The sequence below is a fragment of the Lutra lutra genome, chromosome 5, assembly GCF_902655055.1.
Source record: "Lutra lutra chromosome 5, mLutLut1.2, whole genome shotgun sequence".
NCBI lineage: Eukaryota > Metazoa > Chordata > Mammalia > Carnivora > Mustelidae > Lutra > Lutra lutra.
Window position 1 is genome coordinate 78,237,812 of NC_062282.1, and position 19,296 is coordinate 78,257,107.

General features: G+C 50.5%; 2 protein-coding genes across 8 annotated transcripts; one reads left to right on the top strand and one right to left on the bottom strand.

The window, feature by feature from the left end:
- Positions 1–571: 571 nt before the first annotated feature.
- Positions 572–9,149, bottom strand: ECSCR (endothelial cell surface expressed chemotaxis and apoptosis regulator). Of its 7 annotated transcripts, none has more exons than XM_047728942.1 (10): positions 9,011–9,149; positions 5,779–5,823; positions 5,445–5,495; positions 5,206–5,265; positions 4,610–4,717; positions 3,124–3,237; positions 2,628–2,726; positions 2,387–2,423; positions 1,080–1,176; positions 572–920 (listed from the first exon to the last, which is right to left on the bottom strand). In XM_047728942.1, the coding sequence occupies exons 1-10, from the start codon at positions 9,069–9,071 to the stop codon at positions 912–914; spliced, it is 681 nt and encodes a 226-aa protein (XP_047584898.1). In that variant the 5' UTR covers positions 9,072–9,149; the 3' UTR covers positions 572–911. The 7 variants fall into 7 exon arrangements, with proteins under 7 accessions (XP_047584898.1, XP_047584897.1, XP_047584900.1 ...); XM_047728941.1 differs by having other exon boundaries at positions 4,610–4,720; XM_047728944.1 differs by lacking the exon at positions 5,779–5,823.
- A 5,744-nt stretch (positions 9,150–14,893) lies between these two features.
- Positions 14,894–18,710, top strand: SMIM33 (small integral membrane protein 33). The gene is made up of 2 exons (XM_047728950.1): positions 14,894–15,030; positions 16,475–18,710. Exons 1-2 carry the CDS (start codon positions 15,022–15,024, stop codon positions 16,859–16,861), a joined length of 396 nt encoding a protein of 131 aa, XP_047584906.1. The 5' UTR covers positions 14,894–15,021; the 3' UTR covers positions 16,862–18,710.
- Positions 18,711–19,296: the final 586 nt, after the last annotated feature.

The window sequence follows — 19,296 nt, forward strand, 5'->3', positions numbered from 1 at the left end:
GAAAGTTCTAAGAAAATGGGTAACTGCTTTTCCTCCTTCCCTTTAAAAGACTTTAGAGTGTTTGTCACCCTTTATTCGCTTTCTAGGACACAAAGATTATAGCTGTACAGGGTAAAGGGGGTGGGTTTTGGCTTATGAAGTCACAGACTTATCCCTGTTCCAGACCTCCCCAGTGTTATTCCCATAGCTAGGACCAAAGTGAGGCATGTCTGCCCTGGGGCAGGCAGAGGACATCTGCCCTCCCCACTGGGCTTCCCTAGTCAGAACGCATTGTGCCTCTTGTGTTCTCATTCTCTAGTTTCTCTAGGTGTGTGCACCTAGAGAGTTTACAGCTCTCCTTCTCTCTCCTCTCTTGAGGTAATTAGTCCCTCAGGACCTCATTCCTCCTTAATGATCCAGAGGAACTGAGGCAGACCTGACAGAATGTTCAGTCTACCTTGCAGGTTGCTCAGAGAGCTCTCTACAGGGGCAGAAGCTTGGATCTGTGCTTGCCCAGTAAAGGAGATATCATAGCTGCTAGAGCACCATTAATAAACCTGCACGAGACCACAGACCTTAAAAGAAATTAGACTGTTGGCCAGAAAATAATTTTAATGCAAAGTAGCAAGGGCCACTCCACTTTGTCATTTTCCTTGCCCTTGCCCTCCAGACTCCCCCTTCCTTTGACGGTGAGTGGGTGGGAGGAGCAGGCTGTATTTCCAGAGTGGCTGCCCATATGGGAAAGAGTCTCTCATCCTGGCAGCTTAATCCTAGATCTGGAGGAGTACTGGTGTCCTTTAGATCTTGGAGTAAGTGTGAAATAATAAAATAATTTATATGTGATTCATGCCTCTAGCACTCCCATCACCTTCCTCTTTATAGTCATGGGGCAGCTTCATCGTTCTTGGACCCATGGGGACCCGACATTGCTTCTAAAGAACCTGCAAAATAAATACATTGTGAGAAAGCGTGAACTTCTCAGGAGTGGTGGGCTAGGGAAGAGGAGAGCAGAGCCTGCGTCTTTGAACGTATCTCCTTTCTGGCTAAGGAACTGGAACCTGAAGGTGAGAGAAGGGAGGAAGGAACCAGGAAAAATGTACCTTCTCTGCTGTGGGGTATGCTTTGCTGTTATTCATGTTGATATTCTTCATGGAGATCAGGGTGATGCTGTCTTTCTCTCCATTGGCTGTGGAGCAGCTAGGGGTAGGAAAGGAACATGGGTTGTAACATGGAGGAGTGCACTGGGGTGGTCAGGGAACTGTGGGGTCACGTGTTGGAACTTCGACCTTTGTTTCGATAAACCTGTATTTTGGTGATGGGCTCTAATGAAATGGGCATGTGCTTGGAAGCCCAAAAAACTTGTATATAAATCTTAGTTTTACTACTTGCTACTTGTGTGATCTTGACCAAGTTACAATGTCTCCAAGTCTCAATTTTTTCAAATGTACAGAATGCAGTATATCTGCCTTGAAGAATTGCTGTAAGAATTTGAGATATTAGAAAATATCTACCATAGTGCCTGGCATGTACAAGATGTTCCTAAATAAGTGTTTTCTTATTTAAAGGGGTATCTAGAGAGGCACCTGGGTGGCTCAGTTGGTTAAGCGTCTGACTCTTGGTTTCAGCTCAGGTCATGGTCTCAGGGTCACGAGATCCGGCCCCACGTTGGGCTCTGCGCTTAGTGCAGAGTCTGCTTATGTTTCTCTCTCCCTCTTCCTCTGCCCTTATCCCCTCCTCTCTTTCTTTCTTTAAAATTAATCAATAAAATCTTTAAAAAAAAAGATTATTAGAATCTGAATTACATATTAGAATATATGTATTCTATATATATAGTTATATATAGATATAGAATCTATCTATATAGAATCTATCTATCTATCTATAAAATAATCTGAATTATATTAGAATCTGAATTCCTACACTTTTCATGAGGGGGTTATAGAGGCTTAGCCCTTAGGCTGAAGAGTTCCAGTTCATCTCCTGTCTCCTGATTGTTTCATTTTAGCGTCACTCCTGTCCTGCCCATCCCTTGCCTTGGCCTCAGTGGTGGCTGTCAATATTCCATGCATGCTGTGTGAACATCCATGTAGAAGGCAGGAAGTATCAGTTCTTTTTCTTTTCTTTTTTTTTTTTAAAGATTTCATTTATTTATGTTAGAGAGAGAGAGAGAGAGCAGGGGGAGGGGCAGAGGGAGAGGGAGAGAGAGAGAATCTCAAGCCAGCTCCACACTGAATGCAGAGCCTGACACTGGGCTTGATCTCATGACCATGACCTGAGCTGAAATCCAGAGCTGGATGCCCAAATGCCTGAATCACGCAGGCACCCCAGGAAGTTTCAGTTCTCTCTTGGAGTGGGGGACTGAGAGGTCAGATAGATGATTCCTCCCTTATACCTCTGACAGTCTTACCTTTCAGATAGCCCCGAACTCCCAGGCTTCTGGGGATCTGTAAAATAGTCAAAGGCACAGATTGGGGGTCACATGCTATAACTCAGAAGACCAACCTGTCCCTCAAAGCCCACCCAAGAGGACTACCCTCCCATCTCATCAGTGGTGCTTATGTGCCATGCTTTTCCTACACTCCAGTCCCAAAATGCAGCTCTTAGTCTTTAAACAGGGGCAAAGGGGGCCCTAAGTGGCAAGGATGTACCTTCAGACTCTTTGTTCTTCCGACACTTAAACCTTAGACTGACCACACTGACTAAGACGATCACCACAACCACCAGGATGACAATGAAGCTGATAACACCTGAGCAGGGAAAAGGTCAGGGTAAAGGAGAAGCAAAGGAAGGGTCAAAAGGGGGCAACAGGAGTCCAAATTCCCTTCCCAGCTAAGTGCTCTGTAGATAGGTTCTGAGAGCAAAGCGAATTCCCCTTCTCTGATGAATGAATGAGCTCTCAGCCCACTACCCCTGGCCAGAGTGAGCTCCACAGCTGCCTCACCCCCCAACAAGATCATGGAACCCAGCAGAGCCCAGAATTGCTGACTGGAGGGCCCATGGAGGCTCCTTCCTACCAGGCCTCCTTCATCAGCCATGCCCTCCTAGAACAAATAGGTGGGATTTACACTTGTGTTTCCAGACCCAGAGTCCAAGTTAGTTCAGGGATGGGGTCTCCTGCCACTCTCCCCACCTTGTCTCTCTTACCAAATGCAGCCACAGTGAGCACCGTCTCTGATGTGGGACTGGGCAGGACAGACAAGTCTTCTTTGGTCCTCAGGCTCATGGTGGTTGATATGGGAGTAGTATTTTGAGAAGTGTCTGAAATGGAATGGGGATGGGTGCATTAGTGATGGGACTGGGATGGCCTGCCAGAGGAGAGAGCTAGCTCCCCTCCCACTTTCCCAGGTAAAGAACTCAGAAGGAGCCCATGCCCTACAAAAAAGACTTCCTCCTGCCACTCACACCAGATCTCGTGAGGATGGGGGTCGGACTGGGTGACGTAACATGGGATCAGGTGATTGCTCTGCTGGTTGCACATATTACTAGCTGCAGGGGTCTCCAAAAAGTTCAGGATGCCTCCCCTGTTACTCTCTTCCCACCATCCCCTTGGTGGATCCCTATCCACAGATAGGGAGCCAGACTGGGCAAGGTAGAGCTCTCTGTATCTTGCCAAAGGTTGAAGCAAGAGGAAAAAAAGCGCACTGGAGGTTTATCCCCAGGCACTCATTTAATAAGGCAGGCTGCTGGTTAAGGGGCACAAGATTCTGGTCCTCTTAAAAAATAGTACGATCAGGGCACCTGAGTGGCTCAGTTGTTAAGCATCTGCCTTCAGCTCAGGTCATGATCCTGGGTTCCTAGGATTGAGCCCCACATTGGGCTCCCTGCTCAGTGGGAAGCCTGCTTCTCCCTCTCCCACTCCCTTGCTTGTGTTACCTCTCTTACTGTGTCTCTCTGTCTCTCTCTCTGTCAGATACATAAATAAAGTCTTTTTTAAAAAGTAGTTTGATCACCCATCTCTTCTCCCCTTTGACTCTTTTTTTTTAAAGCTTTTATTTTAAAGTCATCTCTACACCCAACATGGAGCTTGAACTTGTAGCCCTGAGATCAAGAGTCGCAGCTCCAGCAGCTGAGTCAGCCAGGCGCCCCCTCTTCCACTCATTGTACTGCTGGTCTGATTGCTGTCCATTTCCTTATCCATCCCTGCACTGCCAAATAAGTCTGTGAGTATAAAAAAAAATCCCAGAGCCAAGGGGTAGGATGAAAGAAAGGGTCAGTGTGCTCTTCATTGAGAACACAGATAGGACAGTAGGGCCACAACGGAGGTGTCCGTCCCCTCCCACCTCTTGCCCCACACTGGCGTGTGAGGTCAGCCTGCCCAGAAAAGCATGGAGCCCTGGCCGAAGGCCTTTTGCCTCCCTTTCCATCATTTTGGGTTCTACCTCTCCCTTTCCCCTCCATGCCTTCATCAGTCCTGAGTCCAGGCTCCTTTTGCCTTCATTGTGACCAGGCCCAAGGCTGTGTCTCTACTTCCCACCAAACCTCTCTCATCCCCAAACCAAGCTGCCACTGATGTGGCTCCCGGCCCTGCGAGGCCTCCTTGTGGGGCAGAACCTGGGCATCCTGAAGAGGTGGAGAAGGACCCCAACCAGACATGACCCAGTGCTCCTGACCCTCAGCCCCAGGTACTCACCAAGTCCTGCTGTGGACGTCTGTGCCTGGGACTGACTGTCCATGGTGCTGGTGCTTGGTGTCACAGGTTTACTGGTCACCATGAGGACCTGTGAGGCCTTGTCCTGAGCTGCTGTGGAGTAGGAAGCATGGGTGGACCTGCTCAGGCCTCAGCCAGTGTGTACAAGGGTCCCTCTTCAGCCCCAAACCTTCCTTTTCTTTACTGCTTTCAATTCCAGAAGAAGCCGTCCTCTCTTTTTAACTTTGGGCCTTTACCTATAGGGTTCTGTCTGCCTGAAATCTACCCTACCACCCTCCACCCCACAGTCCTCATCTGCTTAACTCAGTCTTGGACCTCCACTTCCAAGGTCACTCACTCTAGCATGTCTCCCCTGGCCCCTGAGTCAGAAGTGGCCTACGTCCAAGTCTGTCTCAGCCCTTGCAGCACGTTCTGCTGTGCTCATCACAGCCCTTTCCCCCTGCTTTGTAGCTGGCCACATGAGGTCCTGTTTACTTGTCTGCTCCCCACCAGTCTGTATTCTCCTGTAGGGCAGCAACTGTGTCTGCTTCCTCACTGGGCCCTCCCCAGAAGGCATCTGGATCTGAGCCTCAGAGTACCTTGTGTCCTAGTGCTGGCCAGAGAGCTTGGGCTGCTGGGATCTGAGGAGAGGCTCATTCCTGCAAGGACAGAGGCAGGGGGAGATTGGAGGGGGCAAATTGGGTGACACCACACTCCCTTACCCAGCTGAGAACCCTTGGGTTCCAAGCAGATCCAAAGGGCTGGGTGGGGGGGTTGGGCAGGGGGCTGGGCTGGGGCTGGGACTGGGAGCAGCCCTTCTGCAGCCACACTCACTCACCTATGGTGGAAAAAAGTGGCTCTGTGGTCCGACTTGGGCTGCTAAAGTTTCCTGAAACAAATCATCTGAGGCTGTTGCTCCGTCTCTGTCTTCTTCCACAGAGATGGAGTTTTCTAATCTTTCTCCCTGCCCCACCCCCCAACCTCCAACCATTCATCCATCTCCTCTTTTGAGGCACATTAGCCTAGGTCAAGCTGAAATAGTCCCCAGAAGAGCTCAGCCTTTGATGTCCTAAGAGCTTGGGCCCCACCCCCAGTCACCTGAGATCCGTGCTCCTCTTGCCCTAAGTGGCCAGGCCTCAATGCCAGAGTAGGTCCCGTGTGTTTGGTCTTACCCTGAGGGTGAGATGTCTGGATTGCCCTGGGCTGGGAGTGGTGGCTTGCAAGAGAGAGCAGAACACTTTGACTAGCTTGGCGAGACTCTTGCCCAGCTCCGAGCCCACAGGAGAACCCAGTCTTTCCAAGCCTTCCATGTTGGAAGGCAGGCACACTTGGCAGAGGGCTGGAGGACATGGCTCTGGTTCACAGGCCTAACTTCCTCTGAAACCATAACTCAATAGTACCATCGCCCCCTCCTCAAGTTCAGTGTCCCAGAATCCTTTTCTGTCTCTTTAATGCCACGTGGGTTCTAAGCCAAGCTGATAGGAGGTCAGGGGAAGGTTATTTCAAACCAGCAATTTGTCCAAGAACAGAGGGCCAGTGACCTGTGATGTCTGGATAAGGACCTAGGACTCCAGATTCTTGCTTTCCTACCATGAGCCATCCATTTCTCCCTGTGAATATTGTCATCTTGGTCCTGCCCCCAAGGGAAGGGGATGGAAAGAATAACATGGTGAATAAAATGAGGTTAGGGACTGGGGTTGGTATCTGGGCTGTCTCTCTGCCCCGTATCCCAGTAGGAAGGAAGAGCACACACAAGAAGTGAGTTCTGAGGTATATATAAAGGCCAGGGAAGCTCTAGAACACGTGGCCAATTTTACCTTCACAGGCAGAGGCTACTTCAGAAACGGCCATTGTTGGCCAAAGCCAGGGAGGAGCCAGTTACCAGGAGGCCCCAGTCAGAAGCCCTCACTGGCTTTTCGGTTTGTACACGTGTATGCCTGCAGGCCTCTGTGCCGCTGTATATGTGTGTTTTTGTGCCCCTGTGTGTGTGGGACCTGAAAGGTCAGGTTGTGTTTGCTCATTTTCCACAATGAAATCATTCTTGAAACCTGTGAACAATGTGAAATGAAAACAACATGGGGAAGTGGACCCGCCCAGCCTGGTTCCCGTCTCTCTGCCTCGGCAGGGACTGCAGCCTCTGGCCTGGCCCTTGGGCTCCTAGGCCCCCTGTCTGCAGGGAAGTCCCAAGCCTGGGGCAGGGTGAGTGGAGGCAGCTGCCGGCCAGGGCCCTCCCAGCCTGTGGCAGCCTGCCGGTCTGTTTATTTTCCTTAGCCACTGCCTTCCTCCGTGGGGCTATCACTTGGACAGTGGGGATTTAATGGTTTCCAGGCCCAAGCTTGCCTAAAGCCTGGCTGTGTTTTTCCAGGTCACCAGTCTCTGGTAGTACCCTTCCTCTTTGGGTGGGCGTAGGAGGGGGATTAACACTTCTAGGTGCCTGAGGCTGGAGAGAACTCTACCAGCTGAAAATGACCCTGGAAGAACACCTTTCAGGGCACATCCTGAAAACAGCCGTCAGCTACTGATCCAGCGTGTTTTAGGTTCCGTCTAAGCTCTGTCAGGTCATAACATTAGCTTTTAGTGCGTGGCCACAGTAGACTGCCTTCCTGCAGATGTGGGAACAAAACTAGGGGCTTGGAAGGAGTTCCAGAGTCACAGACTCCAAGTTCAAGTACCCTGATCTCTGTCTTCTGGCCCTGTCTCCCTACCAGCACTTTCTGTCACCAGTGGATTCCTCTGTGAGTAGAGGAGGGACTTAAGGAACACCTGTTTCTGCAGGCCAGGGTGCCTCTGACCACTGGGCATACAGACAGCCCAAGAACCGAGGGCCGCAGAGATTTCTGATTTTCCCATCTCTTCTCCCTAATCCCTACCTGCTTCATGACCTTCCAGCCTTTCCCTTCTCCCTCTCCACCACCCCTGTCCCTTATTTTCTTCAGCAGCATAATTTAATAGTTAAAAAATCACAACTTTTGGAGTCTGACAGGTGTGAGTTCAAGCCCAGACTCCACCACTTCCTCTCCGACCTAGGCCTGTTTTCTCTTCTTTAAAACTCAAATGACTTTCATACCTCATAAGTGATTGTGAGGATAAGAAAATTCATCTAAAGCACTTAACCCAGTGCCTGACAGACAGTCCATGCTCAATACATACTAGACATTTTCAGTTTTGCACTGTTCCCTCCAATCCTCCAAGTCTCTGTGTATCCACGTCAAGTTGCCTTGTGGGCCTGATTAGCCTCCCAATGGTTCCCTCAAGGGGGATAGTAAGTGTACTGAGATTTCGAGATGAGAGATGAGGAAATTCAAGGGGCGAGCATGGCTTATGTAGCGTTTACACAGGATGTTTCGAGCCCTCCCACTTCCTGGGACACTGCCCCCTCACGAGTCTTGCCATTTAATCTCCTCCTCTGCCACTTCTGTGGTTTCTACAAGAGTTTAGTCCTGCAGCCCCAGACCAAATGTGTGACTCTGTCCTCTGGGGGTGTGGGGCTGGGGGTGGGGGAGCAATCAGAGTCTTACTCCCAGCCCATGGGCTTCTAGAGAAAAATCTGACCTCTTCCGGGAGGGAGTACTGGAACTCAGGCTTCCCACCCCCTACCAGGGGAGAGCCATCCTCTCTCGCCTTCCAAGCACTTTGCACTTTTCTGCACTCTTTTCTGCTGCTCTGAGAGCAGGCTCATAAGTCCGCAACAGAGGACGGCTGGAGAGTGAGGTGGGGGTGGGGAAGGGATGAGTCAGAATCTCCTGGATTTCTCATGGTTCCCAGCAACTGCTCCCTAATTAGGGGACCCCTTGTGAGCTGCTTCACCCCTCATGGGCTAGCAGAAGGCAGTGTCAGAGGTGTTGTTTCCAGTCATCTCCTCTGGCTATCTTCTCACCCAGCCCCCCACTGGGCGAGGATGCTGTGTACATCCTCTCTGGTAAATAGTTATTTGTATCTAACCTGAGTCCCTCTTGCTGTGATTTGAGCTTCAAGTCAACATTTGGAATGCCCATGTTGTTACTCCTCATATGAAAAAGAGTAAGGATCACCTGTAAAGCCTGAAGCACAGACAACTCTATGCTAGAACACCCTGGAAGGAGCTTTCTGGCCTCAGTCTCACACCAAGAGAGTCGCTTCCCCACATTTCAGGAGACCAGCCTCTGTGGGTGCCCCAGTTCATCCTGGAAATTTTCTCACAAAAGGGTTTCACCACACCTCAACTTTGTGTTCACTCGGTACTGACCCCCCCCCACCCCCAATTCAACTGGTTCCCTTCATGAGAAAGCTCTGGAATTTCCCTTGGGCATGGGCCTGGATGGAGAGCATGTGCCTCGGTCTGTCTGTGGTGAAGGATGGACTGGCGCCCGGGACTGCCAGCGGCGGGAGAGGAGCTGCTGGAGCGGAGGGGCAAGTGCCTCTTACCTTGGATTAGGAGGACGCCAAGGATGGCCCAGCACAGCTGCGTGGCTCTGACGGTGCCCATGTCAGCGGGGTCTGTGGCGGGCAGGCAGCCGCTCCACGATGGCTCTGTCCATAGTGGAGAAGAGAGAGGGAGTGCTGGGGCGGGGTGTCGGGTGGGGGCTGGCTCTCCAGGAGCTTCCTGTCAAAGAATAGAAGGAAACAGATTGGGACTGGCTCCAGGGGCCCTGCTCAGCCCAGCAGGCCCAGATGAGGATGTAAGGCTGGAGCTGCTGTGACCATGCCCGGAGCTCTGCCCGGCCTGGGCTAGAGCCACTGTGGTGTCTGTCCTCCAGGGCCTTTCGACAAAGATCAGTGATGGCCGAGAAGCTCCAGGCCCCCTCACTTCCCCTCTAAGGGGCCATCAGGTCCCTCCACACGCAGTCTGGAGGCTTTTGGAGGTTTTCCTGGAGTCAAACTCCAGTCCGTCCCCATACTGTTTCAGACCAGGTCCCCGTCACCCATGACTGAGCCTTGAAGCTCAGCCCACCAGCCACCCATGCTCAGGAGACATTGAATGCTTCCCTTTCCTCTCCCTCCTCAGGGCTCCCCATGTGGATGGGACGCCCAGCACCTTTCATGGAGGCCTTACAAACATTGTTCTTCTTCTTTTTAAGGTTTTATGTTTAAGTAATCTCTACAACCAATGTGGGGCTCCATCTCAGAAGCCTGAGATCAAGAGTCGCTTGCTCCCCTGATGGAGCCAGCCAGGTGCCCCTCTGGTTATTCTGAACAGTTCTTCATGTTGGCAGAGCTGCATTCCCTCCCAGTGCTCTAGGGAAGTATCTGTTCCTTGCCTCTTCCAGCTTCCAGCAGCTGTTGGACATTCCTTGGCTTGTGGCCACATCACTTCAGTCTCTGCCTCCATCTTCACATCACCTGTGCCTCTTATAAAGACACTTGTCATTGAATCTCATGACCATCTGGATAATCCTGGATGACCTCCTCATCCCAAATCCTTAACTTAGTTACATCTGCGAAGACTGTTTTTCCATGGAAGGTAGTATTCCCAGGTTCTGGGGACTAAGATAACAATGTAATTTTGTGGGGGGTACCATTCAGGTACTATGGCTAGCTTTTCTTCCACTTTAAAGTTCCTCTTTTCACCTTTGTAATTATGTAAATACTACATATTATAATCGTTTATTATTTTGATGCACAAATTGTCCCCATTTTGGTCATTGGGGATCTCTTCAAGCTGGCTTTCGTGTCCTGTTGACATGGTTCCATCATTCTTTGAGCACTTTCTTACTTTCTGGAATAACAAGATGTTCCATGTTCATCCTGTGCCCAACCTTGGGATCGGGTATTTCTCCAAGGAGCCCTAGTTACAAATGGTATTTAGAAACTGAGATCCAGTCAGTAGGCATGCTCATTGCTACTCGGGGTAGCCTCTCTAAGGCCTCTCTCTCTCTTTTTTAAGATTTTTAAAAACCTGGGCACCTGGGGGGCTCAGTGGGTTAAGCCTCTGCCGTCAGCTCAGGTCATGATCTCAGGGTCCTGGGATCGAGCCCACATGGGGCTCTCTGCTCAGCGGGGGGCCTGCTTCCCCCCCCACCCACCCGCCTGCCTCTCTGCCTACTTGTGATCTCTGTCTGTCAAATAAATAAATAAAATCTTAAAAAAAACCTTTATTTATATATTTTAGAGAGTGGGGGGTGGGTAGAGGAGCAGAGGGAGAGGGACAAACAGACTTTGTGCTGAGCATAGCACCCCACTCAGGGCTCGATCCAATGACCCTGAGATCATGACCTGAGACAAAAATCAAGAATTGGAAGCTTAACCAACTGAACCACCCAGGCACCCCTCCAAGGCCCTTCTCTTAAATCTGGCTCTCACTGAATTTATTTGATCACTCTCCTTGTAACTAACCTCCCATCTCAGTGCCACCCTCCCCTCAAGGATACCTTCTACTCAGGCTCTGACCCTTCACTCTGGGACCTTCCTACGCCTCCTGGGCTCTAACAGCCTTCTCTGTGACTACCTCCCACCTCCACAGGCACGTTGCCTAACTTGTCCTGCCTCACCTTTGGGACTGGATTATTCTAGAAGTAAAGGGAGAACAAGAGAAGGAAGAGCTTTCCCTTTATTTTCAAATCATAAGCATTTCCTGCTGGCTCACAGTCTTCATCACGATTGTATTTTTTTTCACATTTTATTTATCTATTTATTTTAGAGAGAGAGAGAGTGGAGGGGGGATGGGAGGAGGGAGGGAGAGAGACTGGCTGACTTCACGCTGAGTGCAGAGCTGGATCCGACCCCAAGATCATGACCTGAGCGGAAACCAAGAGTCAACCCACTGAGCCACCCAGGTGCCCCTCATTGTGATCAGTTTTAATGGCAACGTATTTACTGTTTTGTGGTCTGTTTAACCACTTCCCTGTTTTTAAACGTTTAAGGTGCTTCTGGTTTTTCTTTTTACGACTGATACTGCTGTAGACAGCTACAGGCTTCGTTTTAACCATTCTAATAGATATTTAGTTTTTTATTATGTTTTTTATTTTCTTTTTCTATTACTTTTTAAAGATTCTATTTATTTGAGAGACAGAAAGACACAGAGAGAGAGTGAAGGGAGGAGCAGGGGGGAGGGAGAGGGACAACCAGATTCCACAATGAGTGGGGAGACTGACATGGTGCTGGATCCCAGAACCCTGAGATCATGAGGTGAGCCAAAACCAAGAGTCAGACGCTCAACCCACTGGACCACCCAGGTGCCCCTATTGTGTGTGTGTGTTTTTTTTAAGATTTTATTTATTTATTTGACAGACAGAGATCACAAGTAGGCAGAGAGGCAGTCAGAGAGAGAGGGAGAAGCAGGCTCCCCGCTGAGCAGAGAGCCTGATGCCCGGGGGCTCAACCCCAGGACCCTGAGATCATGACCTGAGCTGAAGGCAGAGGCTTTAACCCACTGAGCCACCCAGGTGCCCCTATTGTGGTTTTTTTTTAAAGAGCTTTATTGAGATATAATTCACATGCCGCTAAAGGCTGAACGTTTGTGTCCCCTCAAAATTCATATTAAAATCCTAGCTTCCAAGGTGATGGTATTAAGAGGTGGGGCCTTTGGGAGATGATTAGGTCCTAAGGGTGGAGCCTTCCTGAACAGGAAGCGTGCCCTTATAAAAGAGACTCTAGAGAGCTAGCTTGTCCCTCTGAGCCTCAAGAGGACACAGTGAGAAGGCCCCATCTATGAATCAGGAAGTGGGATCGTGATGGACACTAAATTTGCTGTCATCTTGATCTCGAACTTCCCAGCCTCCAAAACTGTGGGAAATAGATTTCTGTTGTTTATAAGCCACCCAGTTTATGGTATTTTGGTATAGCAACCTGACCACCCTAAGATGCATACTATACAATTTACCCATTTAAACTGTACAATTCTGTGGCTTTTAATATTATTCAGAGAGTTGTGCAACCAGCACCATGACCAATTTTAGAACATTTTCATTACCCGACAAAGAAATCCGACACCCATTATAGACCTATAGCTTTTAATAAGAAGGCTGGAAATCGGATGCGGTTGAGATGGGTAGCCCTTGCTCTCAGCCTGCTTCCAGTGATGCAGAACTTAAGAATGAACCCCAAAAGGCAGCCAGGTCCCAGATGTTCCCTATCCTGGCAACCTCCTGCTGGCTTGCTCAGAATGTCCACACAATTCCCTCTCCTTCAGCTTCAGCAGCAGAATCCTAACCATGGCTTCCTTCAGTGAGGACAGGAGGGAGGAAGGGCTGCTCCTTGCTTCCCCTAGGCAACAAGGCCACTTCCGCCTCCACCGGGGAGCTGGAAAAGAGAAATGACCCCAGTGTACGGAACTGAGTCAGGGGCCTCCTGCCCAGAGGGGTGATGGTGGGGAGGACCCCAGAGTCTTTTTATTTGTGGTTCCAGTGCTCAAATGTTGAGAGCCAGGGCTTTTCTTCTCTGAAATAAGAGCAGATTCTTGATCATTTTAGAACCTGAACCTGAGAGGTTCCATTACAACACAAAGCCAAAAAGAAACAGAGGGAATAATTCACTGAACACCTGTCGTGGCTGAGAACTGCCATCCCCATAGGTGCAAGGTAACGGCTTACAAAACTCCAGGACTCAGGACAGGATGGGGGTGGGAGGATGCTTCCAGTTTCCAATTCTATTCAGCAAACTTTGTCCAGTACCTGCTGTCTAGTACCAGGCACTGTGATGGACTCTGGGACACAGACAGGAAGCCCTGATGGAGTTCAGAGGCTAGGAGGGAAAATGGGCCCCCACACACCTGTATATCAAAGTGTGACAAATGTCAGGAGCAAGGGAAGAAAAATACCAGTGTAGGGTTGAAGGAAAATAAAGAAAGCTACGTCAGTAGAGTGTGCTGAAGACTACATTCCTGGCAGAGGTGGAGCTTGAACCAAAGCCATAAAAGATTATTAAAGTTTAGATGGTGGGAATGGGGGAAGCGCAGCTCCCAACACTGAGCATAGAGATGGACAAGTTAAGGAAGGCTGAAACAATGGTTTAGTCCCAAAAGTTCCCCCTTATCCTTTTTCAGGCCTTTTAGGAAGTAGATCCAAGACTGATGAGGGAGGGAAAGGGGAGATGAGCCCTCAGCAGGATCAGGAATTGGGCTTTTTGACTCAGGGACTGGAGCCTCAGTGGTGGTGCCTATGGGAGCAATGGGACATGTGTCTTAAGGGGGCAGGAACCAAAGACCAGAGGCTGAAGCTCTGGCCTGTGACAGAGCCCATATTCCCTCTGGCTGAAGGCTAAATGAACCCATATGGGACATCCAGAGCCTTGGAGGCACTAGAGGGTTAGCCTCCTAGCTGGCTTCAAGGTCAGCCAACCACTTGTCTCACTCAGTTGCCGGGTCAGGCCAGCGGCTCAGTGACCTCGGGTTCAGTGAGCTGGCAGATGAGGTCTCTGAATGTCGGAGTGTGGAGAAGCTTGGCTGAAGGACAAGGAATCAGGAGGCACCATCTTGCCTCCTGAGATCAAACTACTGGGTGAAGGGAATTCCCAGGGGTCTCTTGGTCTTCAGACTGGAATGGAGGGCGGTACAAGCACAGCAAGGGACAGAATGAAGGGTGGCTGGTTTCATGGAGTTAGTTGAGACCAAAAATTACCCTTTATGAACTCTCCGGATGGACACTTTTTAAAAAAGGCTTTATTTTTAAGTAATCTCTACACCCAACGTGGGGCTACAACCCCGAGATCAAGAGCCGCTTGCTATATGGACAGAATCTGCCAGATACCCCGGTGGGCACTTTTCATGACTTGGACACATTGAAGCCCACACATTCTCAAAATGAAGTTACATTCAGACAAATGCACAGAGACGTGTAGGATTCATATTTGTAAAAACCAAAGAAGAAAAAGTCCAATGAGAAAAAAATACCTTGCACAGCAATAATAAACATCAAATTCAACAACATGGTTACCCATGGGGTAAGAAGGAGGAGAGAGGTCAAGAAGTGGGGCTTCTTTTTTATTTGTAATATTTTGGTTCTTAAAAAATTTTGAAATAAACATGACAAACTGTTAAGATGGACAGAGCTGGTGGTTGGACCAAGGGATTTAGTATATTATAGTCTACTTCCAGTGTGTTTGAGATATTGCATTAAAAAAAAAAATTGAAGAAACAGTACTGTCAGGAAATTAGTCAAGGTGGGGAGTGGGATGTCACCGTGGGGAGCAGGATGGGGTGGGGGCGCTGGCAAGGTGTCTGGGACTTGCTGGAGGAGGGGTGGGCAGGCAGACCCAGGCTGCTAAAGCTAGCAGGGAGCAAGAAAGGAGGTGCCAAGATCAAGGTCAGATCACAGTTAAGGAAGGGCTGGGCCCTGGGGAGTCCCAGTATTTGCGGAAGTGAAAGTGCGGGAGAGTATATATGCAGAGGGTGTGTGCGCCCCATAGACGTGGCAGCTCCGGGTAGGGGACAAGCTGGGGCAGTAGGCTCTTCTTCTCAGGGCTGGCCGCCAGTCCCCGGGGAGCCTTGCACCAGGCGGACAATGCACCAGGTAGACTTTGGGCTCAACCCTTCCAGCTAAGCTGCCTGTCTCCCTGCAGAGACCCCAGCCCTTTCCCCAGCCTGAACTTCCCTTTTTCCCCCTGTACATCCGGAGCTGCTTTCCCCCTCCGTCCCCTGTGCAGGGAGCTCTGTGGCCTGGACCCCAGAGAGCCTCAGACTTTTAACTGGGGGTTGGTATTGGGCTTCCTACATGCAAAAGGACAGTGTTGGGGATGACAGTGTGACTGAGAAACTAAAGAGAGTGTTCTCAATAGTCTTCCCTGGACCCCAATTGCCGTCTCTTGGGGGAGGGCCAGGCTGATGGCTCCAGGTTTAGGGGAGAGGCTCCACCCCCATGTCGGGAGTGGGGGGCCACTGATGGTCCAGGGGGGATGGGGAGGGAGGCTAGGGAGAGAAGTTTTCTTGAGCCTGTGGTAACTTCATCAGCTGGCTCTGACATTTATCGTTTGGAGGTTTGCTACCTTCATGGTAATCCATCCCACCCCTACTCAACAGTTAGCAGAGCCGAGACAGACAGACATTACCCCCAGCTTCTGGCTGGGACCTTGAGAGAGGCAGAGGCTGGCATGGGTTCTCCTCAATGCAGCCAGGAATCCACACTGGGCATCCCCTCCCTTCTAGGTCCAGACCTGAGACCCCTAAGAAGATCCTATGTTATGGGATGAGGTATCCCCTTTGCTTTACCCCCAGCTTTGGGGGTTCCTGCCTCATTTTCCTTTCTCCCTCCCCCAAGGTACCACCCCTCTGCCTTCTGTGTGAGTTGAGGGTGGTGGGAACCTAAGACGCTCAACACAATGACTCCCTTCTCCCAGGACTTGAAGAAGGGCTGCTCCCTGCCCACAGGCCGGGCCATGGAACAGCAGCCCTTCGTGGCCTCAGATTCCTGACCTAGGACATATAATCTATTGGAATTTTACTGGAGGCCTGGATAGACAGATCAGTGGGAGGGGACGGGTGTGGGGGGCCACACTCTGCATGCCAGACTGTAAGGAAGCCCTCTCCATCCCTTTCTGAATGACTTTGTCTCCCTATTCTCTTTCTCTGTCTCTCTACATCTATTTCATTCCTGGTTCTTTATCTCTCTTTCTTTGTCTTCTTGGCTTTGTGTTTTCCTCTTTCTCTCTGTATCCCCCCCCACCACACACCTGTATTTTTCTTTGATTCTCTCTCTTCCTACATGCGGGTTTTTTTGTGGGGGGAGTTGTGGGGTTTATTGCTATGCATGTGTTTATCTGTATGTTTCTTTGTCTCTCCATGTCTTCCCTCCCTTTCTTTGTCTCTCCATGTCTTCACTCCCTTTCTTTGTCTGTGTTTCTCTCTCCCTAATGCTCTCTGTCTCTCAGTTCCCTTTGGGTATCTGTCTCTCCATTTGGCTCTTTTTCCGTGTGCACAGGACCATATCACCCTTTTTCTCCCTGCCACTCCCCTACCAGGCTGGCCAACGTCCCTGGCCTTCTGCAGCTGTGAACGGCTCAGGGCAGGAGCCCCAAAGGCAACTCCCAGAGGTGCCGGGTGGGACCTGGGAACCACCAAGAGGGGATGGGCTACCCCTGCTCACCATCATTGTTGCTGCTTTTGTCCTACTGGCTGTCTGTATCGTGGTGGCAGTCCACTTTGGGCCAAGACTACACCAGGGCCGTGCCACTCTCCCCGCAGAGCCACCAGCCCCAAAGCCGGAAGGCGGCATCTACCTCATCCACTGGCGAGTGCTGGGCCCCCAGGATGCTCATGGAGACACCTGGCAGGAACCTCCTGTCCCTGGCTCCTGCTCCGTGCCAGATGGGCCTAGGCTCAGCGTTGATGAAGTCACATGTCTGTAGGAGGGACACTTTGAAAAGTTGGACTGACCTGGCTCACAACAAGAAACTGGACAGAGAATTAGGGCAAAAGCAACTTGGGGTCTGGACATCAGAGCTTTGGAAATGCACACATGGACTCAGCTGGAGCTGCTCTCTCGGCAGAATATTTATAGAGAAAGTGCTGATGCGGACAGGAGAAATAAAAGAAGCTTGAGGGCTTTGCCTGGAAACATGCTCCTGTGAGCATTACCAGGGCCCAAAGCTGCCCTCACAAAGCTACTCCCTGCTTTTCAGGACCATCAGATCCTTGACCCTCCTTTACCAACTTTGTACCTCCTCCTCTCATCCCTAATCTCCTTTGCTTTTGGTGTCTGCATGAGTCCAGCTTGCAAGATTCCCCCACCTACCCCACCCCTGTGTGGGGAATCTCAAGAGTCTCACTGTAGAGGTCCTGCCCCCAGTGCCCCCAGGTCCTGTGAGAGCTAGTCAGGGAGAGCCGAGGCAAAGAACCTAGGGGTCTGCCTTCTCTGGTACTCAGGAAAAGAAGGAAAATCTGTTGCCCTTTACTGATCAGAAGATAGCCCTTTGGCTCCGGGGGCCTAACCCTCCTCAACAACTTCCAAGGCCCTTATAAAGCCTCAAGCCAATTATATCTCCCTACATGGCTTTTGAATGCCCTACTATGCCCTACTATGTTGGGGCAAGACTTTTTCTTGCCTTCCCAGGATGAGATGGAGGGAATTCGGGGGCTCTCTCTACCTGCCCCTTTTTGTGTGTATGGGCCAGTTGGAACCAGCCTAAAATTTATCCCATGATGTGTCCCAAATCCAGAACCTTCCAGCTAGTGGGAACACAAGAAAGGAAAAGGAGCTCCATGCTGCTCGTCTAAGGGAAAGAAGGAGTGAGGAGAGGGATTTGCAGGGCATGGTGGGCGTGGAGGTTGATAAGATGTGGGAAGGCAGTGCTGAGCCTCCGGGTGGCTCTCCAAAAGGCACCCTGTCCCTGACCCAACTGTACCTCAGTGTTGTGCAGTTGAGAACGTGCAGATAGGCGTTTATGGAGGGGCATCTGGGTTCTTTACACTGGGGAATGCCTGAGGACAGCAGATGCACCCTGGTACTGGCCTTGGTGAGACCCTGGCCGTCAGGAAGGTGAGGATGGCAGACAATGCAGAGGAACAGAGGTGGAGATTGTAATGTGCACTGAGGACTGGCCTGTCTCCTTTGTGGTCCAGCTATACGCTGGGCACCCGACTCACCCGTGGACCTGTGGATATCCTAGCGTTCACTCCGCATAACAACTTTGGGAGAAAGAGCCCCTGTTCTCCCAGTCTTACAGTGGAGGATATCCAGATCCCCAGGTGGACACAGATGCCAAGTGGTGAAGTCAGGATTTGAACCTGAACTGTCAGACTCTCCAGCCTAAGCACCAAGTTGGGGGCTAGAGGGTGGGGGCAGGTCATTTTGGAAAGGCCCTGGATTCTCCCCTGGTTTCTAGGCACAGGAATGATTGGTGTAAGGTTGGAGGAGCCTTGGGCCTTGGGGGGCAGGATGGCTGGGACAGCTGGGAAGAAGAGATTGTGTCCTCCTTTCCTCCTTAGGCTCTGGAATCCTTGGGAGCAGTTGGTTCCTTCTGGCAAATGTGTGTCTGTCTGTTGGGCCCATCTCCACAGTGATGCTGTATGCAGAAATTTGTGCTGAGCATTTGTGATAAAAAAACAGAGGTGAGGGGCACCTAGCTAGCTCAGTCAATAGAGCGTCCAACTCTTGATCTCGGGGTTGTGAGTCAAGACACATGTTGGGTATGGAGGTTACTTAAAAAAATTTAAAACAAAATGAAACAAAATCAAACCAGAGTGGGAGGTAGGGAACAAGTCGTGGGTAAAACAGAAGGAACTGGTAGAAATGGGCTGCCTGCCCTCCCTGATAGGGGAGGTTTGCCATTACAGCATTGTAATGGCTTGGTTCTAACAGTGATGGCAGGGCATAAGACACAGCAGATGCCTGGGTGTGTTGTCCGAGGTCTCCCAGAGTATATCCTATCTCCTCACACAAACCCTCTTCTCCCCTTCCCCCTTATCCGTTTGCAGGCTCTATCATCCGGGCACATTCATCCAGTGGCCCCTGGTCCTTCGGGTAGCCCCTTGCCCCGGATGTGGCTGTGTGCCGCTCCGTATTCCCCAGCCTCTCACTAGAGACAAAGGCCCATGGGGCATACTACACTCTCTGCCCCCAGCCTGACTCCTGGGCTCCATCCGCAGTGAACGCATGCTCACCACCACACTGCCCTGTCCATGGGCAAAGAATAAGGAGGGGTCTAGGGGGTCTAAGGAAGTGGAAGTACGTCTGTGCAAGTGGATTTGGACATTTCAGATTGCTTGTGTGAGTCAGAGTCCAGCCAGAGAAAGATGGCACACTCAAATAGGTCATCTGAGGAGTGCTGAAAAGGGGGCTATT